Genomic DNA, 26,259 nt, shown 5'->3' with positions numbered 1-26,259 from the left:
AGGATATTGTTTGGTCTTCAGCTTTAAGACGCACGCTCAACCCAACCTCACATACTGTAACTGCAGCCCAATCGCCTTTCTCCCATTTGCTTGCAAACCTTAAACATCTGGTTCATATCCACTTGACATACTTTCTCTCCTCCAACTCCCTTATTGATGCACTTTAATCTGGAATCTGCACCAACCACTCTACAAAGACAGCTCTAACAATAGTTGCAAATGATCTCAAGACAAAATCATAGGGGCCGTTTTTCACTTATTAATCTTACTAGATCTTTCTGCTGCTTTTGATACGATCGACCAACCTCTCAGTTTGACTTATCACCGACAATAGAGAACTCCACTATCCCCCCAACACCACACGTCAGATGTGTAGGTATCATATTTGACTCATCCCTCTCCTTGTACCACATATCAAGGGCCATAGACAGGGAGGGACAGGCCATTGGGCTAATACATGCTCAAACAGGTTGCTGTTCTTCCTCTCTTCAATAACCCACCCCCACCCATTCTACAACCCACGGAATTCCCTCTCCTTTCGCTCAACAAACCCGCTTCCAACTCAGAAGCTTTGATAAAACAAGTCCCTTCTCCCACTCATGTACCAAAATACCAATTCATGCATTTTTACTTTCACAACAGGCCTAACCTGCTTCAAGTTGGTCTCTCCTCTTCTGTCTAAATGCTGCTACCAGACTCATCTCCCTCACCAACCGTTCTACTTATATGTGAAAGTCCCTACGTGGGCTACCTGTACCCAGCAGAATCAGACAAGGTTTCTCGTTCTCTCCCTCAAAGCTCTCCATGACAGAACCTCTCTACATTTTCAATCTAAACCCCACACAGTCTCCGCTCAGTTTATGACCTATGGCTCCTCTTCTCTCTCGTTCCTGTCTCAAAGACCCAGCACCCACATCTTTAAAGACCTAGCCCCAGCACCGCCCTGACAAGCCTAATATATTCATAATATACTTCTCTGATAATCAAAACTTTACATTTTTCTCGAAAAAAATGCACTTCGCTCGTTTGCTTTCTGAACATGACCAATAAAATTTATTAAACAATATATTTACAGAGGTATATACAGAGTTTAGGTAAATATTAAAATAGACCATTTACAGTTTTAGAATTTTCATTCAAAGGCATTTCTGAAAAATAGGCTCATTTGAGTCCAATGTCTAACAAGTATTTATTTTTGTTTGTTTTGAAGCTTTAAACAAAAATAATAATAATAATCTGCATAAGATAAAGGTTATCGACAGCAGGCTTATTGAAATGTGTTTCCTGTAAGTGATAAATAATAATGATGTCATTGTAGCAGAACAGTTGAATTGAGTGAAGCATGCAATATACCTTGTAGTCATAAACCTTTACAAGTCATGTTAAAGAAATAGCCCAGCACATGCCTTATTGAAACATTGACAAGTACAACACATTACAATTAGAAACAAAATAAAACGACAATACTTTGGTCCATTTAAAACGTCTGACAACAGTTTACACATAAAATATCTAGGGGTTTTTTTTTTTAAGTTTTTTTTTTAATATAGTTTTTGATAATTAATTACAATACTATGTACAAATGCACATTATATATAAAATAAGTTATTTAAAATAAGACAATATTACATCTGTTGAAATTACACCTTTTAAATCTTCCAAGGTGCACTCAATTTAGAGCATTTTGTTTAAATTGCATTATATTCTCTTACAGTTTTTTCCTTGCTTTTATGTGGAAATGTAACTCCAATAGTGGTGCAAGGGTATAAACAACATTGCACTTTTTAACTTTAGATCCCTGTGGCACTGAAGGGATTAAGCTATTTAGCTGTTAAAGGGAGGATGCAATGCACTGGTGTGCAACACACGGCAGAAACCGCTAGTAGCAGAGGTGATCGATAGTAAGCAACATTACTCTGGGTTTCTTGAAAGCTAGAATATTCCTTAGTGACTTGTTTTCTAATGCAGCTTCCTGCGCTGCCAGCTCTTGCTCAGTGCTTAACTTTAACCCTTTTACTGCCACAGGGCTTGCAACGCATTGAGAAGCCCCTCTTGCAGCGAAGGTCAACTACATGAAATATATACGCATTTTTTTATGATGCACTTATTTTTTTATTTTTTAATCGTCCTACGTAGAAACCAACTCCTGCATTTGCACATCCCAATCTATGCTTTCCTAAAAAGACCAGGAGGCACTGTGCACCATCATTTACTTGACAGTCTTCCTTAAAGAAACAGTGCATATGTTCTTCAAAGAGGCAGTACTTGCCTATAAGTGCTAAAGACCAGCCAACGTCTGCAGCTTTGCTTATTTTGGTGGAGTCTCTTGAAACAGCTGCAGAACATGACAGTGTCATATAGGCGTCAATTCAAAGTCATCATTGACCTCTACTAGTGGGACATAGAACTCTTGGATTTCATAAATGCTGACAGATTTGTAAGTGGCGGGATCGAGTTCTTGGAGCTTGAGCTGCCATTCTAATCGCTGAACTGCGTTCAAGGCTGCCGCTTCATGTTGTTGCCTCATTAAGAGGCACGTCTGCAAATAGGCGAGAGATTGTGTAGTAAATTAATTGGTTTCAGGAATAGGTTATCTGTGTCACTTTCAAACACTGATGACTAAAGATCTAAAAATAAATAAATATATATATATTTTTTAAATAAAATAAATAAATAAATGACATTTAAATTCAAGTAAAAGAATGAAAAACCATAAAAAGGAATAGCGTTTTCTGTCAGAAAACATTTGTCGGGTAAATGAATTAACCAGCTGTACCATACGGGCTTCTGTTTTGTCCTATCCTAAAATATATATTTTATATATTTTTTATTATCTTTACTAGTTGAGTAATAAGTTAACAGGATATAGTAAATGAATGATCTTATAAGCTCCCTTTTTAAAATTGTGCTATATAAGCAGAACAGTAAGGGAACTGTATATTAAAGCAGCAATACTGTACTACCTTCCCCTCGTTCCCCCCCTTATTTGTATATGTAAATTATGTGACAATGTATCGTACTACATTTTTACCTAAGCTGGCAATCGTTTGGTGCTCTCGTTATAAATCTGGAAAAATTGATTGTGTGCCTAACATAATGGCAGCCTTTCAGTTTCAATCAATCCTTCAGTCAGTAGCTACAATGTATTACTATGGTAACTATCTATTGTTACAGTTTACAGCTCAAACTGTTGGGAGCATTTGCAACATATTATCCCAAACAGGAAAGTGTTGCAAAAATCTTGCACTACTTGGAAGGTGGCTAAAACCTGCTATAGAAATCAAAGGATGCTTTTAAACTAATTAAAATGGCATTAAGAGTTGAATTAAAAAATAAAATAAAAAACAGGCCGTCACTTATCTAATAACAGAACCGATTTAAAAAAATAAATAAAAAACACTATAGAAGAATTCACATGTTTTGCAGCTTTAAAGGACAACTTACTTTTAGTTTATCAAACTTATCGTCTACGTCCTGCAACCAAGACATGAACTGCCTGGCGTTGAAGCGATCTCGAACCGATGCCTTACCATCTTCTGTCTGCGTAGAAGAAATAACGGGAAATAAATCATTTTTCATGAACAAATATTTCGGAAGGTAGATTCACAAAAACAGCACACCAGTAATAATAACGACCTTTTTAGTACTTTGTACATCAGGCTGACATTCCACATATATTGTCAATGTAATAATAATAAATGTGAGATATGGAGTAAAATGGTCATTTAAAAAGGAACGCAAACAATTCTGTGTAGAAATACACACATGTACCTATGCATGCACTGTGTGTGCGGTAGTGGGGACATGGTGGAAACAATTTGCTTTCACAAGTCTGCACTGACCTCGAATAAATCACAAGTGTTAAAATATGTAATGAGTGGTTTACCAGGTCAGTGGTGAAAATGAAATTATATATATGATTGCGATTTAAAGCATATTCCATGCGTGCAGTAGGACATTTCTTGCAATCTTGTTTCAGGATTTCCTTCCAGTCTCTACTATTGGACAAAATACAGAACCTTTTGGCCACCAGTGGCTGGGAGACTGATGGTCTAAATAATAAGGCCAGGTCCCCAGTGGCCACGGCTGTGCGCGCGATGGCGTGTGCGCCGCACACAAGGTACAGCCTTCTATGGGGCAGGCCCCAGTCGACGTGTGTGTGTGTGCGCGCGCGCACAAGCCGTGATGCGCGATCGCCTTGGTCAAAAGACAAGATTTTTGTCTTGTGGCGCGGCGGCCCAGTATTGGTCACGTCACGGCGGCGATTCAGCCAATGAAGGAGAACCAGCCGTGTGACATCATGGCCACGCCCCCACCACCCTGTCGCGATCTCCTGCAGCTCAACCACAGACCGCGGCTTTCACCCCTGCACGTGCCGCTAGGCGTGCGTGCAGCAGTGAACACTGGGGCCGTAGCCTAAAGGTATATATTTGTGTGTGTAGTGTATGTATAAATCAGATTTTAGGTCCAGTAAACATTTTTAGAACATAAAGTATATACGGTACATATGTGGCGAGCCATTATTTAAACAAACTATCTATAGTGCGTGGCAGAGGCTTGTGTGTGGAGAGGAGTGCTAGCTTATTTAAAGCACCAGTCCTGCTTACTCTTGGTTTTATTAATAAATTACCTTTACTTTTCTTTTTTCCTCCAGATCACGTACTTCATTGTAAAACTGTCCTGTGGTTATCTATTTTGGAGAAAGATTAATGTGAAATAATATTTGTTGGCCCAATAGATATATCAGCCATTGTGAACTACTTTATAACACATATTTGTGTAGTTCTAATTGCTTTACTATTCTCCCTCATTTACATCGACACTTTAGAGCCAAGATATAATATTTTATGTCACTATGTAAATACCAGGAATCATTTTAAAACCTCAAACATTCATTTAAGATGGGCCACTTTTAAAAATAAAAATGTGCAAGAAACTCTTAAAAGGAGCATTGCCTTAAAAAAATAATAATAATAAAAAAAAATTGATTTCCCCCCTAGGTGGAAAGCAGGATGGTCTCCGGAGCTGAAGCACATTAACTCCAGCTAAGGGGGACCCCATGCTCCCTGAGATACTTGCATCTAAAGGAGCCGCCAGGGTCTCAAATCACACAGGCCAATAGGAAACCGCAAGGAATGACCTTAAAATAGACATTTACTGTGCCCATGTATGCAAGATCTAAGTATCTTGGGAAGCAGGGGGTTACCGGTACTGAAATTAACTTGGGTCAGCTTCGAAGACCCCCAGCTTGCCACCTTGTAAAAAATAAAAAAATATACAAAAATAACAAAAAAGAGGCAATGCTACTTTAGGTGGAACAACAAGTCATTCCACTGAGAGTCATGAAATTGCCATCTTTAATTTGTGATTCTGGAAGTCTCCGATATGGAGCAGTATAATACATTTTATTACCAATCCTCTCTAGCTTAGACAAATAGCATCACGAATCAAATATATTCTTACCATATATAGAAGTAGCACTCATTTATTTTGAATTTCATTTTATATAATCCCGTGTAAGATTTTTTTAAATGTGTCAATATGTTTTTTTTTTTTATTATTTTATTTGGCTAAATATGGTATACATGTTACATTGCCATTCTCACTAAATTGGGTGAATATGTTTCATGTAAATACTATTTGCCAAGTGGGACTGGTGCTTTAAGTGAATATTGCTGACACACCATTGGTGAATTGAAATTATGTTGACATGTAGACTTTCTGCTCACACCATCACAGTGCTTTAACAATCGGCTTTGATAACAGACCTACACTATACATACAGTATAGGGGGATGGCAAGCTTAATAAAAAGAAAACCAATTCAAACGTTTTGCCGTGTACCAGCGCAGTGGGGAAAAGGGGATAAAAATGGTCTCCCAGAGGTTGGGGGACCATGGACCAGCTCAGAGGGACTCACCAGTTCAGGTTAAAGTTTTTTTGTTGTTGTTGTTGTTGCTTTTTTCTCTTTTTTTTAAAAACAATTCTAGAAAGATTGTTTAATACAATAGAAATAATGCCACAACATTTCACATCACATAAAAAAATTAAAAGAAATAAATAAATTATGCAGTGAGAACTTAAAAATGAAATATTTAAAATGTTTTATTTTTTCTTTTACCTGAGATTCTTGTGGGACATTGTATACTTCAGCATCCAACAACACAGTGCAGGCACTGAACGGAAGAGACTGATTCGCGAGGGTTCGAGCTGCTCGGTAATGGACACGCAAAACTTCTTGCTCGTTAGACACAATGAGTTTCTCCTAAACGAACAAGGCAAACACAAAGTTAAAAAAAACATTGGCCAGGGGGCAGGCAAATAATGCAAAGCAAAACATTTCTGACCTTTCCAGCAGCAAAGATACAGAAGATACATTTGCTGGTGCGGTCAACACAACGTTCGTGTTAAAAGCAACAACACAACCAACAGGTGAAGGTGGCTTATTTTTTTTTAAAACAATCTTTGCTCTGCAATTTTGTAATATCACTTTAATTCTAAAATATCATAGCCAGTACACCATCTGAATGCATCATTAGGGAGAGACAAGGAGCAGGATAATGATAATAGCATTGCCCGTGATGTGGGAGAATTGTGGGAGCTGTTGTATTGATACAATTATTTAGGATTGTATCATTAACATTGAACAAACCTGTACCTAATTAGAAGTTGAAATAACATTCACAGTATGATAACTACTCAGGTGAATGTATACATAATTTACTTACAGTATGTATGCTCTTATATTTTCAACTTTAAACGGATATATCGATACGACTCTAATGTAAACCATTAACAAATGTTAAAAGTGCAGAGCTGTTACCCTTTCAATGCTGTGCTGCAGACGGAGCTTCATCCGAATAACCTCTTGCTGTCTAAAAAGCTCTTTGAGTGGTTCCGAGAGGGAAGGAGGAGGTGTAATCTGAAGGGAAAAAAAAGTATAATTTTTTTCAAATAAAATCAACAAATAAAGCAAAGTTGAATGCATGATCTATCAGTATGTGGCAAATGGAAGCAGTGGTTTCCTTGGCTTGGTGTCAGGTTTGTTGAACCTCCTGTCTATGAAGCAACAGCAGTTAATAGCTGGAACAACTGTTCCAGAAATATCACGAGATTTAAACTGCATTTAAAGATTAAAGCATATTTTTAATTAATGGGGAGCAGGGAACTTGATCTTGAAATTACAGCACTTTCAAAAACCGTTTGTGTTCTATTTACATGTCGTCTGAAAGGGCAATGATATTTCGTAATTGTAAAACATCAAATGTACATCCTCAGACTAAAGAGCTTCTAACAAACCCATGCTATTAAGCATAAAAATGTTAAAAGGGAATCAGACCTCTGTTGTGGTTTACAAACAGCAATAACCATTACCATGTGGTAATAATAAATGACAGACTTACAGTTGGAATACAGAGCTTGCTGAAGGGGTTCCCATCCAGAAGGTACGATCCATTGAAGGTCACATACTCATCATAGTATTGTGGTGCCTGAGGGATAACACTACATAGCATTTTACGCCTTTCCTCCATTTTCCGCCTTATATGTAGATACTCAAAGTAAGGATTTGCCCTCTCTGACTGATATGGCTGAATGTCATCCAGTTTCAGAGAGTCTACAACTGCTGCTAGAGACTGCTGGGTTTTTTCCTTCGCTTGTTGTATTGAGGGATTGACCAGCACAGGCTGAGGCACACGTGGCATCTTCCTTTTGCGTGGATGATGCACTTGTACATCGTCCTCTTCAGTTAGTCGTATCCTCCCTCTAAGTGATACAGAAGTTTCCACAGAGTCTTTTTCTGCAGCATGTGAATAACCTGTCTGTATCTGCTTATTCTGGTTGGCCAGCATATTGGCTCTGTTTCTTGTAATTCTTTGAGGAATTTCTTGCTGCTCTGCTTTGCCCTCAGCACTGTCTTCACCCTCTCCCTTGATGGACTGGCTACATTTTTGCATCTCTTCTTGATCTAATGACGGGAGAGGACTTTCCAAAACAGATAAAGTATAATGTGGTTGCTCAGCTTTCCGCAGAGAGGTTTCCTTTGTGGGCCCAGAACGTACCTGGTTTACTTGTTGATTTAGATTTTCTTTTGTCATCTCTGCCGTTGAATATACGTTAACCAAATCACAGTCACATTTACTGTTTAGAAATGGAGTCGCAGCTACATTTTCAGAAATGGATTTGTCTTCTTTTCGGGTGGATTCACGGTCATCTGTAGTCTCTGTAAAAGTATTCTCCTTAGCCGTAGCATTACTTAATGAACAATTCTTAAATAAGTCAGCGCTTCCCTGCATAGGAACATCACCTATACATGGTATTCTTTCTACTGTACAGTCTGATAGCACAATTTTTATCCTTTCAATAGTTTGAAAATTGTCAAAATGTGCAGAAGAGGCCACAGAAGTCTTTTCTGTTTGAGAGACTTTAGGTTCAGGTTCTTTCATGTCATCTGCTGAGCCAATGTTAGAGTTGGTACTCGTGAACGTTTGTTCTTCCTTTAAGTTGGGCTGCACCTCTTTATAATTATTGGGCAGTGTAATTTTTGATAGGCTCTGTGCTTCTAAAAGTGTAGGATTTGTAACAGACAGGCATGATGTTCGAGGAGGCAAAACACAGCAGTCTTGAGTCACAATTTTTGTGGTTTCTTGTGTAGAACAGATCAGATCTTGAGATATTCTGTTGTTATCAGTCTCAATGAGGACAGGGCAATGTTGCTCAGGACAAATTGCATTAGCAGGCTCAGGTTCAAAAGCAGAAGGCATGGCTAGTTGTGTGGTAAGTGGATCTGCCCCATTTTCAATAAGACTTCCTTCAGAAGTGATTGTTTGCGTTGCCTGATTCATAACATTTGAATCTAAAGTATGCTTACTGAACGATAAAGATCTTTTGGTACTAGACAGAAAGTTGGAATGGAGACAAGAAATGCTATTTGGAAAATCCCTCCCAGACACGTCTATTTTTGGAGATATACACATATTATTTGGCGGTGTTTGCAAAGTAGATGTCGTACTTTCTTGTAAGATGCATTCTAATACTGTTTGTGAGGGCCTGATGTGTTCAACAAAAGCCGCGGGCATGCTGCACCTTCGTACTTCTACAACCGGCCTGCACTCATTTATCGCCAGTTTAACATCTTCTATAGAGGTTGACCTGACATAATTTGGGGTAAGTCTGCTCGTCACAGGTGGCTTAATGCGATCAGTTAATTCTGCAAGGCTATCCGATTCTTTGTCATGGATAACCGGTGACTTGGCACTAGGTAAAAAGGGCGATTGTGAGAAAGACATCTGGGAGTCAGAACCTTCAAGTGTAAAGTCGGAATCATATTCAGTTGTAGGTCTTGGTGTTGTCACAGTTGCATGGCAAGAGTCCTCTGAGCTGGCAACTGAAATCATAGATATAGATCGAGAGGTTAGACCAGTCTTTTCACTCTCTGATCTAGGAGACCTAGTTATTAAGTTATTATTCTCTAAAACCAAAAGTGTCTTTCCAGGATGTGTCAAATTTTTTGTATCAACAGACTGGGATCTACAACTTGTAGCCTCTTTTAACAGCTTCTCCTTTGTATAAACATCTGACAGTTCAGAACTCTTAGATCTAATTAACTCTTTATTTTTGGATGGAGTGAGTGAATGTCTTGGCTTTTCTTTTTCCTTTATTTTACTTAATTCTACACTGGTTCTGTGTCTTAGCCTTTCTTTTTCTTTTTGTTTTATTTTCTCCTTATGCTTCTTGTGCCACTGTTCAATTTCCAGATCCTTTAGGCTTAGCATTCTTTCAAAACTGGTTTGCATAAGATCATCATTAACCAGCCTTTTTTCTTTGGGTCGAGCATCTTTTAATGCCTGTAATTTAGGCTTAGCTTTCTCTGGTTCAATCTCTCTCGATTTTAACTTTAATATATTTGTTTGTGTTTTGTCTTTGTGTTTGTCTCGCTCTTTGTATCTATCAATGTCTTTTTCTTTGTCCTTTCTGTCTTTTTCCTTAAATTCAGAAAATTTGGGCTGCTCTTCTTTCGGCTTCTCTTTTATTGTCAAGAGCCGATCATTAAGTAATTTGTTGCTTTCTGTGTTGCCCTGTTTTCGGTCTTCTTGACCATGCTTTACATTTGTACCAGCAAAACAGTCTCCTTCTCTGGACTTGTCTTTTTTCCTGTACTCTCTCTCTCTACGTTTACCCTTCTCTGGTTTGCCAAGTTCCAAATCTTTCTCCGCCTGTTTAATCGTTTTATCGGTGCAAAGTTTCTCTTTGTGCTCCCCCAGATGCTTGTCCTTCTCACTTTTCTCAAGTTTTTTCTCAAGTTTGTCTTTTATTTTCTCTTTGTCATCAGATTTTTTGCTGATTATTGAAATTCTAATTTTGTCGTTTTCTTTTTGCATCTTTTCTGTTGACTGCAGGTGCAGTTTTAATTTTTCAGAGGTTTCCTGTGGCTCTGTTTTTTCTCTCTCAGATTTGTGATCCGGTTTTGCTTTTTTCTCTTTGTCAGTGCTTTTTTTATCTAGCTTCTCAATGTCCCTCTCTCTAAGTGCAAATCTCTTGTCAGTTTTTTCTTTATTATCCTTAAGATGCTTTTCTGTATCTAGGTCTCTTTCCAGGTTTGCTGCCTCCTCCTTCGTGAATACATTTAAAGGAAACACATCCGATTCCTTTTCTGGAAAAAGATAGTCCATATCATTATTACAATCTCCCTTTTCTTCTTTCTTCAATGTTTCTATCTCTTGTTCGTCTTTTACATTTTTTTCAACGTAGACATTATTTTCTCCTGCAGATTGATCATCTTTGCCTGATGTTTTTTCAAACTTGGCTTTTTTCTCCATTGCCATGTTTTTGGAATCCACACTTAAACACTCTTCAGTTTCATCACTTTTAAAAAAGTTTTCTTTCCAGAATTCTCTATCAAACTCTATATTTCTCTGCATGTTTTTATTGTTATCTCGATGCTTGCTTTTCTCCTTTTCAACGTCTGGCTCTTTCTTGGACTTGTCCTTCTCCTTTTCTTTGTGTTTCATCTTGTGCTTTTTTATTATTTTGCCCTCTTTGTCTGTTTTTTTCAGAACACACTCGGAATTCTCAAATGCTGGACTCTTATCTTCCTCTTTACATTTGGTAATAGACTTTTCCCCAAATTCAATGAGAAACTCTTTGAGGTGTTTACTTTTTTCTTTATATTTAGAAAATGCAGTACTTGAACTTTCCAGTGCATACTCCGTGTCAATATTCTGATCATATAAAAACAGCTCAGTCTGCATTGATGCTTCAGATCCTCCGGGTGGCGACATACACATTTGAGTGCTTTCTTGTTTTAGGGGGGTTGACTGCTTGTCAACGAATGCATAAGTGTGCTTAGGCGACTTGCCGGGAGTGATCTGAAATAAGTGTAATGATGTTTCCTCCTTTGTACATAAAGACTTCCTAAACATATCCTCCTCTCTGGACATATCTAAGGCGTCTAACCCAGAGCACATGACTACATTTACTACTTTGACATTTTCTTTTGTATCTATTTCTTTGAGCAATTCTTGGTTCTCCTTGTTTTTGCTTTGATTCTTCAATTTCCTTTTGACTTTACCCTTTTCTTTCTGTTCATTTAAAACACTGTACTCTTTTTTAGCTCTGTCAGAATTTAAACCTTCAGAGATCAGACTCATTTTATCCGGAACCAGATCATCGTCTGAACTGTCTGAACTTGAGAAAACCAGTCGAGACGTTCTCTGTTTCCTGTTTTTAAACAGTGGAAAATCAACTTTGTCCTGTTTTACAAAGAAGTTATCATTGGTCACGGTCTCAGAATCCTCCATTTTGAGGTCATTCCTAAGGACGTGCTTGCCGTCCAGCATCGTATTTATTTCTATGTCATCCTCATCTTCCTCATCATCTTTAAATTCATATTCGTCAAGGCCTGAAGTGCAAGGGGTACTTTTGATTGTCACATGTTTACTTTCATTGATCAGAGATTCCTTGTCACCTTCTGAATCTAAATTTTCATCCACACTGGACGGATTAATAAAATGTGGCTCTTCAGAATCTGTAAAAGAACATAGTACATGGTAAAACATTACAAAGACAGGGGAAAAATTACATTTCTGAAAACTCACTTGTTTCTCAATGTGTGTCAAATATTTCTGGATGTCAGAGAAACAAAATAAATGAATAACCACTTTTTTTGAGTGTGATTGCACACTCGCATACATATAATTAAATTGTCTTTACAGTACACAAGCGTAGATACACAAAACAAATATTGCCTCAAAATCCAACCTGTATAACTCTCTTCATCTTCAGAGATTGGAACCTCCCTCTTTAGCAGCTGTTCCAATTCTTCTGTTTCAGCTACATCAACAGGACGTGCGCCATGTTTGTTGGCCTGAAATGCATTGCCACCATGTCGAAGAAGCAGTTTCACAATCTGGAATATTAAATATGAGATATTGTTTCAAAACATACAATAAGTCTCCAGTAATCATTTACGTACAGTACCACATTTATTGTCAAGTCATTTCATGCATGCTACAACCCAATTTAATAGATAGTAGTTTAAGGAATTTTTATTTAAATATCAAGAAATTCCGAAATATAATAACCAACTTGAAACAATACCAAGTCATAAAATTCACATTTTCTACGTACTTTGTTGGATATGATACCTTTTAATGTACCAACAAATCAATGGTACAATCGTGCTGTGATAAACCTCATGTGCTACATATTTACACCTCCCATCTTTAATTTATAGATTACATCGGATGAAGAGACCTCTGAAGTCTCGAATGCTTATGCACAAGAAAACCTTGTACAATTGATATGTTAGTTCATTAAAGAGTAATCTAACCTACAAAATATTTAGCACCCTTTCGCGAATACGTTTTCTACATGACATACAACTATGTTCAGTGTTTTGCATATCTCTGCTGTGATATCCTGTGATGTTATTGATGACTATGCCTGTGAGAGGGACCATTTGACAACATTGAGAGGTGTTTGAATGAAATGTGATTTCAATGTGAAGTTTTCTTTGCTACAGAGTTTCTTTAGTTGTGATGTATTACCAGTGTCAACAGCATCTATATGGCTAGATAATAGGATTATACTTCATTTTCCATCTATTTTAGGGAAGTTAGACGTTTTGTTACATTACATCACGTCTATTATAACTAAAGCCATAATTGACACACGGCACCTCCAGTTTGTAAAAATATTTAGAATATCAAAAAACAAAAAAGTGTACCAACTTTTAATGTAGCCAGTTTTACATACAAGTAAATATTACAATTAGAAAAATTTAACCACCTATCTACTACGTTAATGTTGATTCAAGATGTGTTGCATGGAAGTAGTAGTACGTTCGCAGTATATGCACATGGGTACATGAAAATAAAACTATTAGAGTGATCATGTCACACTTACATCTCTATGCCCACTGCTGGCAGCATCATGGAGAGGTGTATCATCATCCAGTCCTTGCGTATTGACATCAGCTTCTGCTGCGATCAAAACCTTTGCAACGTCATAATAGCCCATATTACAGGCTTCATGTAAAGGTGTCCATCCTGAAATAAAACATTTGGTTATTCTGGTGATATTTATAGATCATACTAACCTCAAAAACACCTGAGATTTCAACTATTTGGAGCTTGCTGCAAAATGTATGCAGCATATTACAAAAAGGAAGGATGTCTATTTCAATAAGTGCAAGGAACATAAAAGCAGAGCACAGAAAAGGGAATCGTTACCGAAGAGGTGGTTTCATGAGTATTGCTGATCACTTATCTTGATTAAATCCACTTTGAGCTGGATAATCACGCGACATTTAAAAAACCCACTAACTTTGTGCCATGTTCCATTCTTCATTAACATTACTTTTAGAAAAGGAATGTTACACAGCAAATCATAGTAAATTTTTTGACGACTGAGAAAATGATTTTATAGTTTGAAATCATAATGCATGTATAACATTGCTTTTTTCAATCTTTATCCTTTTAAAAAAAATGGGGTGACAAAAAAAACAAAAAAAAAAACCACCCAGCAATTTTCTCCAAATTGTTTTTCTCAAGACCTTTTTAAACTTGAACTGGAGCGTTGAATTGTGGTTCTCCACATAACCCTCCAGTTCACAATCTACAAATATATTGCTTTGTGCCGGTTTAGAAGAAGATTGGGGGGGGGAAAAAACAAGACAACAAAAACACCACTAATATGGTCGCCGGGTCACTAATAGAAAGTCAGAATGTTATCTCCCAATTACAGTGCAAGGATGATGCAACTTTCTATTGGCATGACCAGAAAACCATTTTCTGTGCGGAAGGAAATATTCTCCTCTTCCCACCCCCAGATAAAAGTAGTAATATTGAGTGAACATGGGGGTCCCAGGTAGTCAGGGGACCATGGATCAGCTCGTGGGGGTCCCCAACGTCCTCAAACCCCCTCCCCCCCAATAAAGGAAGTTTGGACTGGTGCTTTAGGGGATCCGCTCTTCCTTCAGTTCTGAAGTTGTCTGCACGCTCTGTAAAGCACTGAGGCCATTCCTACTGTGTCATAGTCTTACCTGCAAAATCTTTAACGTTCACATTTGCTCCCAGACGAATAAGCTCTTTGACTTGGCTTATATCTCCCCGTATGGCTGCCATATGCAATGAGGTTTCTCCGCGTTCATTTCTTTTATTTACTTTGTCTTTCTGTCGTGTAGAAGAAGTTGGTGTTTTCTTCTGAGTTGGTGTTGTCTGAGAAGGATGATTTGGGGTGGAATCTATGGAAAAATGAAAAAAAAAAAATGCACCAAAATTAGTAAATCAACCTCATACACCTATATAAAAATTAAGATTTCTATTCTTCAATGCTGTATTTATTATTTTGTATATACTTCAAATATGTCGACAATCTGTATTCCAAGTTCTATGTTTTACAAGTAGAATAAGCGTTAGGGAGCAGGATGTACAGACATACACAAACATGTGTGCGCTTATATTTAAATACTGGTTACCATTCCATTTTACAGACAAAGGTGGTTTCCCCAATACCACCTGCTCTTTAATGTCGTTATCACCCTACCAGGCAGTAATATTTTTTGTAAGTTGACCTGAAGGCAGCGCAAAAACCAATTCATTTTTTGGAGCAATGTTCATAACTTAAAGCTGCAGACCAAGCAATATCCTAAGTGTGTTTTGAAAAAAAAAAATAAGAAATCCGTTCTGTACTATGAGAAATTACTTGTAGCATTTTTTTTAAACAACACTGAATGACATTTTTAATGTATTAAAATGTAACAAGCCTTTTTTTGTTTCTATAGCAACCATTTACAAAGTCGCAGATACTGAGTCCATACTCCTCTGCAGTCATTTAGTGAACCCCCGAGCAGACTCTTCGCCCGATCGATCACAGGAGAACCGATCGATCACAGAAGAACGGATCGATCTGCAACTTAGCCAATTACTTATTGTGTGGATTGTATTAATGCACATATTAAAGGATGGGGGGGGGAAGAGAGAGAAACGGCAGTTTGGACGGCTGCGGTAAGAGTTTCAATAACAGAAAGATTTAGTGCAAGCATAGTGGATTCACAATTTATGAACTTCCACTATCAATTCTATTTTTAACTTCTATAAGCATTATAAAGGTTTTTCCCCTCAAATGGACTTTAATAGTTTTATAAAAATTATACAACACTAAATTATGATGGCGAACATCTCAAAGACCTTCTTGTCCCATGCAACGCCTATGTAGAACAAACAATACAAAAACCTTCTACTACAAATGAGCAGCACCACGCTCTCCTATCAGCAGTAACAGGTTTTCGCGTGGGACCGGGGTTTGCAGTGGGATGTTTGTGGACAGGAGGTTGAAGAGGGGGCTGATCGGCAGCAGTACGTCGCCTCAAGGCAGGCCATTAATACCCGGACAGGCTACACTTCGGGTCTTACACGTATCTGCCCTTCTGGGATAAATACTTCCATCAGTTTTTTTTTGTGTGTCACATATATGCTGTACTAACATTTATACTCTGTACCAGTATCAAAACTGGTAATAATGCAGGGCAGGACATCTTATGCCTGTGGCTATCATGTTATGTCTGCACCCCAATGAATTATATCTGAGAACTGGTTTAGATTTAAAAACCTACTTTTCCCTTCTCCTTAATTTGGTTGAGAAGGTGTCACTTCTAGAGTAGTTACGCTACAGTATACTTTTTAAAACACACAGAAGCATATTAAATGTAATACATGGTGTGCGTGCATACTGCAGCGACTTCGGCGACAAAACGCGTAGAGCTGTGACGTCATCGCGTTTGTGTTAGTGTATTTGGAGTCCCTGGCTTCCCTGCGCTCCGGCTGGCGGTAATTTCAAGTGCTAGCAACCATTGTATGAGAGGGAGCAAAGGACGTGCAGGCATTGGATGCCTTTTTATCTTGCTGCCAAGTCGGGATAGGAGTACATGGTGAACCTGGGCTGTTTACATCCACTCTGCAAACTTGGGACTCACCATACCACCGCAGATGACCACAATAGAGATTTCTCTCCCACGAATGGTTCTGTTTAAAATCCTGTAAGTGCACATTCTTATGGGTTGCTGATCTTTTAAATAAATGTACCTTATTTTTTACTCAGTTACGTGCTATGGAGCTTGTGCTTTTGTTTTTTGTTCATAGATTCCAAAAGTGGTTGGCTATACCACTCCCCTTAAAGCTGCAAAGACGCTCCCTGGATCTTCTATTGGGACTATATTTCTCTCTGGATTTTTTGGTTGAGTGGAACATTCATTTTGGATTTTTCCTTTTTTTTTTTCACTATCACGTTATGGTTTGTAGATATTATTAGGTTAAATTGTGGTAATTTTAATTTATTTTAATATTTTAAATATGTTATTATAATTTATCATTTATTAGGGTTATTTCACATCCTCTTTAGCGCTACTTAATTTTTGTGTTATATATATATATATATATATACACATACACACACACACACACACACACACACACACACACACACACACACACACACACACACACACACACACACACACACACACACACACACACACACACACACAGCAAATGGAAATATTACTGTATGCTCATTTGCATGTCTTAGGCCTTTCACCATTATCACCCAGCACACAGCACTTCCACTGCTGGGAAATGACATACAAATGAGCACACAGTGCCACCTTATGCTTCAAAACCATTTAACATGGTCCACTATAAGCTTGAGCTTGCTGCATTTCACAGCTTTGAGCACAGCCTGGGTTAAAATGCATAGCCAGTAAACCCACACACAGGCAGCCTTTTCGACCTTAATGGGTCTCCTCAGTGTGGGGTTGGTTATACCGGCTATGCAAAATGAAGCAGGGATAGGTTTCACCACACTTAGTAAAGTTATGGTGGGTAAAAAAAGTGACAAAAACCCTCCACAGTAAAGCATATAGCAAATGGAAATATTACTGTATGCTCATTTGCATGTCTAGACACACACATTTTTTTTTTGCATTGGGCACAATAATAATAATTGTCCTTATAAAAAATAATCCTATTAAGAGAGGGACTTGAAAAAGTATGTTGATTGAAGATCAGTTAGTGTCTTATACAGGTGCGGCCACCAGTATCCGACCACTTGCCTGGGTAAAAACTAAGGCATCTCACAGTAAATGCCTCAACATTTCTGTGAGATTCTGCTGCCAGACTAATGGCCCATTCGGATTAACACAGCAGGGGTCCCTGCAGTCCCATTCTATTTGAATGGGACTGCAGGGACCCCCCTGCTGTGTTAATCCGATGGGCCTTTAGTCTGGCTGCGGAAATCTCACAAATGTTGCAGGTAATTGGGAGATTGCCCCAGATTTTCCAAGGCAAGTTATCGGATACTGGTGGCTGCATCTGTACATGTTGAAAAATAGAATATGTCAGTGTAACCATAATATGGAAAAACCTCAATATCTATGATATAAATTGCATTCGGCGCAATAAGAATAATTGTCCTTATAAAAAATAATCCTATTAGGAGAGGGATTTAAAAAAGTATGTTGGAGGCGCATGCGCGATGGTGAGGGGAATAGCTGCCTAATCTAGTAGCTCCTACCCCCGCCAAAGCACTATTCAAAATAAGGCAATTCAAACGCACAGTGCATATTTAAAATTCTCTGCTACCGACGTCGGAACACACAGCGATGGCCCCGCCATCCACAAAAAAGAAGAACACGGGGGATCTCCGGAGATATTTAAGCCGATCCACATCCACAGATGGGAGAGCAGAAATGGCGCCCGGCTCAGCACCAGGATCAGGGTCGGAACGCGAGGAGGACCGGGAGGAGACGCCGGAACAGCGGCCCGTACGGCGCTGTGATTTCGACCGGCTATATAACGACATGAAATCGTTATTTAGAGCCGAAATACAAGAACTCCGGAAAGAGGTACAGGGCCTGGGAGAAAGAACCGGGGCCCTGGAGGACAAAATGATGGCGGTCTCCTCAACAGTCAAAAAGTCGGAAAAGCGTTCCTCCCACCTGCAAAATCAAATTACAGAGTTGGCCGATTGCCAGGAGGACGCAGAGAACCGGGACCGACGGAGTAACATCCGTATCCGCGGCATACCCAAGGACATAATGGAAATAGAAGAGTTCCTCACAAGATGGATGGCGACTCTGCTCCCTGACACCCCGGTGGCAGAACTAATGCTAGATAGGTGCCATAGAGCCCTAAGGAACAAGCCGCTGGCGAATGCACAACCGAGGGATGTGATTGCTCGGTTGCATTACTTCCGCACCAGGCAGGCAATCTTCACAAAAGCCCGAGGGGAAGAAGCCTGTAAGTTTGAGGGTGTCTCCATACAACTCTTTCAGGATCTGTCCCCCCTGACCCTGGCCAGACGCCTGAAGTTACAACCCATCACCCGCCTCCTCAGAGACAGAGCGATCCGCTATCGGTGGACCTTTCCGTTTGGACTACTAGTCATCAGGAACGGAAGGGCCACCTCAATGAAAAATCTAGAGGAGGGGGATGAATTCTTGTGCAGACTGGGGGTGACAACCGGAGAAGCCAGGAGCCCACGGAAAGAGGCAGAACCGGACAATGAGTGGCAACAGGCCGGCACATCCCGGAAGACCCGAGCTACCACCGAGTCGGAGAAGGAGTGAATAAAGCATGTTTTGTCAAGATAAAATGTACATTTTTCTGTCTGGTTGCCTACAAGTTATGGCGCAAAGTTTGGTTTAACAAGACCGCTAGCATCTGGGAGTGCCGAGCAGCAGAAGATGGCTTCATACTGCCACAGCACCATCTACTTAATGAGGGACATGAACACTCTACCCCAAGGTTTCAGGCCAAACCTGGAAAAAAAAGAAACTTACCTGCAACCCCGGCGATACTGGCTGCCCCGCAACCCGGAAGAGGCGCGTGGCACGCACCCATGGAAGATGGCAGCATCGCGACTCGTGGCGGGATGAAAGCTGCACGGCCGGAAGAAGAGCCCAGCGCGGGAAGACGTCCGCCCCCGTCGACATCCGGCTGCTAAAGACCAAAGACCGGAAGGACGTCACCGGATATGGCCGCGCGGCCATCTTGGTAGAGGCGACCGGTTGGGGAAGAGAAGAGCCACGTCACTCGGAAGCGCCAGAACCGCAGCAAGACCCGGAAAGGCAGCTATCCCGGACAGAACGCAGGGTCATAAGACCCACACATAGCCCGGACACACAGCAACAGAACGCCATAGGAGGTAGGGAGAGGGAGAGTACCCAGCGAAGATCAGATAGGTCCCGGTAGTACCGCACAGAGGGCATCAGTTGCGGACGCAGTCAAAGGGGCGAATAACCACCTAGACACACGCACCAGAGGGAAGAGTCCCTACAATAGAAGGCGTAAAGGGAGGGGATTAAAATACCCCAAGGCCCATATGGGTAAAAAGACGTAGAGAGATCACAAAGAGGGCAGGAGCAGAGAAATAGGAAGAGTTCCCCACATAGATAGGATACACTCAAAACAAAGCTGCCTGCGGTCCTTGAGATGCTGGACGGTCGCATTGGCTACAACGGTTTGCCATAAACATTGATTAAAAACGGTGGGGGAGGGGGTGGTTGCCCTCTTGCCGTCGCCATGAGTCTCCTCGTGGATACTTGGGGGTTAGACCCCAAGGGACCCAAGAAAGACCCCGGTGGGCCGGTGAAAACGGGTCAAGCTCAGCCTGACATGGTCAGAGGTGGGCCCACCCGAACCGGAACCCCACACGGGGCAGTTCAGGCGTCCAGGGGGACTCGGTCCCCTGAAGTCGCCGAAAGTTACCAAGGTTTATTTGTTGTCCCCCCCATGCTCCCAATGTGTGTACCCCAATGTTTCTCCCCTATACAGATGAGCAGTGTACAAAGCAGTTCACAGAACCATACTCTGAAGAAAATCGTGACCCAGATAGAAAGAGGTAACGCAGCATATCATATTGAAAACATCAATGGGTAAGGATTTCACTATCTTATCACATAACGTAAAAGGTTTCAATAGCCCCCTGAAAAGAAAACTAGCATTCACAGACTACCGACGACAGGACCCCGACATAATACTACTCCAAGAGACCCACTTCTCAAAGACCAGTTCCCCTAAGTTTCTGGATAACAGATATAGAACATGGCTCTCTGCATCAGCCAATATAAAAAAAAGAGGAGTAGCAACCTTGTTACACAATCGCCTTGCGTTTAACACAACTCTAACAAAAAAAGATAAGAATGGGCGCTTCTTAATAATAGTAGGCGAGGTGGGAGGACAACCCCTCACAATAGCCAATGTATACGCTCCCAACGAAGGAGCCGATACCTTCTTTACAAAATTTTTTACAACCCTACATAGAGTGGCGCAGGGCGGTGTAATACTAGGTGGTGATTTCAACCTCACATTAGATCTGAAGGCCGACAGGTGCACACCCAGAATACCGAAGCACACACAAAGCAGAGCAATTTGGAACCACGGTCTCAGGACAAACAGACTAGTAGATATCTGGCGGGAACAGCACCCGGGAAAGAAGGAGTACACATTCTATTCACACCCACATGACAGATACAGCAGGATAGACTACCTCTTTGTGTCCAACAGAATGGTTTCGCAGATCTCCCATACGGGCATCCATGATATTTCATGGTCAGATCATGCACCCATTGAGCTGCGGTGCACAGATTTCAGACTAGACAGACCAGGAGCGACATGGAAGCTTAACGAATTTCTGCTAAAAATCCCTGAAATTGAAACGGCAATAAGGGATAAAATCAGCGTCTATTTTGAGGAGAATGTCGGTAGTGTGACATCTCAATCCACCCTATGGGAGGCCCATAAGGCGACTCTCCGTGGAGAGCTCATAGGGATAGCAAGTAGGCGGAAAAAAGCAAGGAAAAATAAAATTAAGATTCTCCAATCCGAGTTAACAGCCCTTTCTGCCCTACACAAAAATAACAAACAAGCGCAGACCCTACCGGCCTGGCGCGACACTAAAACAAAACTAAATTTATTGATGTCCTCCCGAGCTGAGAAGGAGCTGACCTGGTCTAGGCGACAATATTACGAGAAAGCGAACAAGCCAGATACCCCACTTGCCAATAAACTCAAAAATAGTAACCGTAATTTCCATATTCAAGCCATTCGAACCAAGAAAGGTGACCTTACTTCTGATCCCAAACAAATCGTAGAGGAATTTAAAAATTACTATGAGACCCTGTATGATGGGGCGAAGGTCTCCCATTGTGAGAGCACTCATAGGCAGCTGAAGACATTTCTAACTGAGGCAAAACTACCCAGCCTGAGCAGATTGGAAAGGGAGGCATTACAGGAGGACTTCTCAGGTGAGGAGATATCAGAGGTAATAAAAGCACTAAAGCCGTCCAAAGCCCCAGGCCCGGATGGCTTCTCTAATCTGTACTATAAAAAATTCAGAAAAACATTAGTGCCTCACCTGGTCCGATTATTTAACTCATTCTTAGATGGTGCCCCTATTCCTGGCCAAATGCTCCAAGCGTCTATAACAGTGATCCCCAAACTAGGAAAGGACCCAGCAGATTGCAAAAGCTACCGGCCAATATCTCTCATCAATTCAGACACCAAAATTTTCTCCAAATTATTAGCTAACCGTCTGAATTCAGTCATGCCGAAGCTGGTTCACCCCGATCAAGTAGGGTTCATATGCGGAAGGCAAGCTACAGACAATACCAGACGGATAATAGACCTAATTGATTTGGCACATAGAAAACACATCCCGTCTATGGCATTGAGTCTGGACGCTGAAAAGGCCTTTGACCGCATCGATTGGCCCTATCTCACAGAGACGCTGAGAGTGTTTGGCATAGGGGGGAGAATGTTGGGCGCTATTCTGGCTCTTTACAAGGAACCGAAGGCGAAGGTCAGACACCAGGGCTTCCCATCGGACGATTTCCCAATAAAGAGCGGCACCAGGCAGGGATGCCCCCTGTCCCCACTTATTTTTGCATTATGTATAGAACCCCTAGCGGCACACATCCGCAACTCCCCCGATATAACAGGTATACAGATAAAAGATCAGTCACACAAAGTGGCCCTGTATGCAGATGACATTATACTAATGTTGTCCAAACCCCTTACCTCCCTGCCAAATGTCTTCAGTTTGCTAGACGAATTTAATAAGATTTCGGGTTTCAAAATCAATCAGACAAAGTCAGAAGCCTTATATATCAACCTGCCAAAGGTCACAGAAAAATTAATTGAACTGAATTTGAATTTCAAGTGGCAAGCCTCCTCCATTAAATATTTAGGTATCTATATAACCAAAGAATACAATGCCCTCTACAAAGCCAACTACCCCAGGCTAATTAGGACTCTGAAGGAGGATCTACGGATCTGGTCAGGCCACACAATTTCATGGATCGGCAGGATCCAGTGCCTTAAGATGAATCTCCTCCCCCGAATCTTGTATCTGTTTCAGACCCTTCCGATACAAGTGATCAGAGACGACATCCTCCGTTTACAGTCCTCTATGGTGAAATTCGTCTGGGGTAATAAAAAACCACGTATAAAAAATAGCATCCTCACTAGGCCAACAGTTGGAGGAGGTTTAGGGGTACCTTGCTTGATATCGTACTTCAAAGCGGCACAATTAACCCAAATTATTCAGTGGCACATGCAGCCTAGCCTGCGAAGTTGGGTTGAGTTAGAAACGGCATGCTGTGACCCCGTAGAGTTACAAGATCTAATTTGGCTACCCAAAAAGATATATCAGACCTTGAGTGAACCGCTGGCCGCAGTGAAGTGCTCGTTGGCTACTTGGGAGAACACCAAACACAAGTGTGCCCTGACAACCCAGCACACACTTATGACCCCGATTACGGGGAACCCTGATTTCGCTCCGGGTATGTTACGCAAGAACCTGGCGGTCTGGAAAGCAAAAGGCATTACTAGGCTACTACACCTGGAGGGACACCAAGCTATCAAAACATTTGAACAAATCCGATCAGAAACAGAGATGCCCAATTCTGACTTTTTTAGATACCTCCAGGTGCGAGCATTTCATACGAAAATTCCCAAACGCCCTAAGCGCACAAATTTTGAGCAGCTGTGTTCCAGAGGCACGGACACTTCGGGACTCACTTCTCGGATATACAGAGAGGTGGTCTGCCCTAGACAGGACGTTGACACTAAACTTAACTATAGAATCAAATGGGAAACAGACTTAGGGGAGACGTTAGAAGACAAAAACTGGTCCACAATAGTACTGGCAGCAGCGAAAAGCTCTATATGCACCACCTTGAAGGAGGATGCATATAAAGTCCTAATAAGGTGGTATCTCACCCCAACACGATTAGCAAAGTTCGTCAAAGGTTACCCCCCATTGTGCCCAAAACAATGTGGGGAACAGGCAGACTTGCTTCACATGCTGTGGAGTTGCCCAAAAGTGGCTCCTTTATGGGAGGAAATCCAGGATTGGCTAACGAGTATTCTCGGACAACCGGTCCCCCTGGACCCTTGGCTGTTCCTGCTGGGCAGGCGCACTCGGGGAATAGGCAGACCGGCACAAAAACTGATTGCTCACTTTGCAACAGCCATGCGGTGCGAACTCGCAGCTTTGTGGAAGCTCCCAGACTTACCCTCAATTACAAAAATTCAGAACAGAATCTGGTATATTTGCCGGATGGAACAGTTGACAAGTCTGGTCAACGACACCGGCACAAATTTCTTTAAAATTTGGACCAAGTGGCTAGACCACTCGGATATCCCGGGGGTGAATGCCACCACCATCATGCCATAATATAACTAAATGCATTCTCCTATGAAGAGCCAGTACAGACAGCGCGTAAAAGGGGAACAGATAGGGAAGACAGTAAATAGAGCTTCCACGGCTACAATCTGCTCCTCAGAGAATAGGCAAGAGTAGAATCGGTGAACACATAGAAGACAGTGAGCTCTCCCCCCCCCCTCCCCCTCCTCCCTTTCTGTGTCCGTATGGTTTGTTAGGTACGTGAGTAGGTTTACCCAGTATGGCTGTGTCATAACGGAGGACGTTGGAAAAGAGAAAAATTGGGTTTTGGTACATTAAAGAACGATAGCGGGTTGGTAGACACTGTATGCAATGTACTGTAATCTAGTAATAAAAACCTTTTTGTGAAAAAAAAAAAAAAAAAAAAGTATGTTGATTGAAGATCAGACAGATAGTGTCTTATACTTGTTGAAAAATAGAAAATGTCAGTGTAACCATAATATGGAAAAAATGATGTAGCCATAAAGAGATTATAGCAAGAATGTTGCTTTTAAATTGTAGATATAAAATTGCATTGGAGTGTGTTCTATAGTGTCTCAACTGCTGTGTCCCGATTGTCAGTGACTTCTGTTTGGATTTCAACAATACATGTGTGGAGTAAGTGATTGTATCTTATAGATGGGGACAATGTAATCAATCCCTGGGGCTGTAGACTGCTCAGGAACACAGTTGGTATTTGGACATTCACGCTGAGTAGATTGTTCACCTTTGTTCTGTGTGCCTGTTGATTTTGGCACTTCAGTGTCTCCGCCTTCTGCCAAGTCGTCCTCCAACCCTGTCTCAGCGTTTCTCCGTCGGCATCCCAAAAAGAGTGCTTGCTCATTCTGCCCGGATATCCCTCCGCTCACCGCGCCTCCTGCTCCAGGCAGCAGCACTTCAGCCCTCTCCACGGAGTCACCCTCCGACTCGTGCACGCAAGCAGGTGCGCAGACTCCACACAGCGTCCCCCACTCCGGTCTGCAACAGGACACACCGCCGCACCAAATCAAGAGCCTCGATCTCAGCGCTACAGCCAGCAGAACTTCAGCCTTCTCCACCCAGTCGTTCTAAGACTCGTGCACGCAAGCAGGTGCGCAGACTCCACACAGCGTTTCTCACTCCGGTCTGCAACCGGAAGCACCGCTGTAGCAAAATCAGGAGCCTTGGTCTCAGTTCACTTGGGACTCAGGTGTTTGAAATAATAAACAACACACTCCGACTTCCTTTAAAACTGTATATTGAAAGTTAGACCATACAGGTATGCAGAAATATAGACAGTAGGTGCACGCTATGAACCCTATGTGTTTTGTCTAATCTAGACTTCATCAGGGGTGAAGGCTGAAATGCTGCTAGCTGTAGCGCTGAGATCGAGGCTCTTGATTTGGTGCGGCGGTGTGTCCTGTTGCAGACCGGAGTGGGGGACGCGGTGTGGAGTCTGCGCACCTGCTTGCGTGCACGAGTCGAAGGGTGACTCAGTGAAGAGGGCTGAAGTAGTGCTGCCTGGAGCAGGAGGCGCGGTGAGCGGAGGGATATCTGGGCAGAATGAGCAAGCACTCTGTTTGGCGGTCCGTTTGGGATTCCGAAGGGGAAACGCTGAGACAGGGCGAGAAGTTGGAGGATGACTTGGCAGAAGGCTGAGACACTGAAGTGCCAAAATCAACAGGCACACAGAACAAAGGTGAACAATCTACTCAGCGTAATGTCCAAATACCAACTGTGTTCCTGAGCAGTCTACAGCCGGAGGGACTGATTACATTGTCCCCATCTATAAGATACAAACACTTACTCCACACATGTATTGTTGGACTCCAAACAGAAGTCACTGACAAGTGGGACACAGCAGTTGAGAGACTATAGAACACACTCCAATGCAATTTTATATCTACAGTACAATTAAAAAGCAACATTCTTGCTATAATCTTTTTATTGCTACATACTTTTTTCCATATTATGGTTCCACTGATATTTTCTATTTTTACCATCGTGGTACTGGGTTGTGAATACTTCCAGGTCATATTACACACTTGTTCTCGTCTCG

At 41.3% G+C, this 26,259-nt stretch overlaps 1 protein-coding gene across 6 annotated transcripts in view; it reads right to left on the bottom strand.

Moving 5' to 3' along the window:
* Positions 1 to 1,703: 1,703 nt before the first annotated feature.
* The window catches only part of ANKRD12 (ankyrin repeat domain 12), a 108,302-nt gene continuing 83,746 nt past the window's right edge, over positions 1,704 to 26,259 (bottom strand). For 4 of the 6 annotated variants that reach the window (XM_075585358.1, XM_075585357.1, XM_075585363.1 and 1 more), the window contains 9 exons: positions 14,542 to 14,742; positions 13,404 to 13,546; positions 12,258 to 12,405; positions 7,403 to 12,024; positions 6,823 to 6,921; positions 6,121 to 6,264; positions 4,631 to 4,690; positions 3,445 to 3,540; positions 1,704 to 2,539 (listed from right to left, as the gene is read on the bottom strand). In XM_075585358.1, coding sequence (XP_075441473.1) covers positions 2,354 to 2,539; positions 3,445 to 3,540; positions 4,631 to 4,690; positions 6,121 to 6,264; positions 6,823 to 6,921; positions 7,403 to 12,024; positions 12,258 to 12,405; positions 13,404 to 13,546; positions 14,542 to 14,742 — 5,699 coding nt within the window. In that variant the 3' untranslated portion in view covers positions 1,704 to 2,353. The remainder of the gene's footprint in view (positions 2,540 to 3,444; positions 3,541 to 4,630; positions 4,691 to 6,120; positions 6,265 to 6,822; positions 6,922 to 7,402; positions 12,025 to 12,257; positions 12,406 to 13,403; positions 13,547 to 14,541; positions 14,743 to 26,259) is intronic. The other 2 variants (XM_075585360.1, XM_075585362.1) reach the window with 1 other exon arrangement.

Source organism: Ascaphus truei, chromosome 2 (assembly GCF_040206685.1).
Source record: "Ascaphus truei isolate aAscTru1 chromosome 2, aAscTru1.hap1, whole genome shotgun sequence".
In the NCBI taxonomy this organism is placed as follows: Eukaryota; Metazoa; Chordata; class Amphibia; order Anura; family Ascaphidae; genus Ascaphus; species Ascaphus truei.
This window is presented reverse-complemented; position numbering and strand designations above follow the sequence as displayed.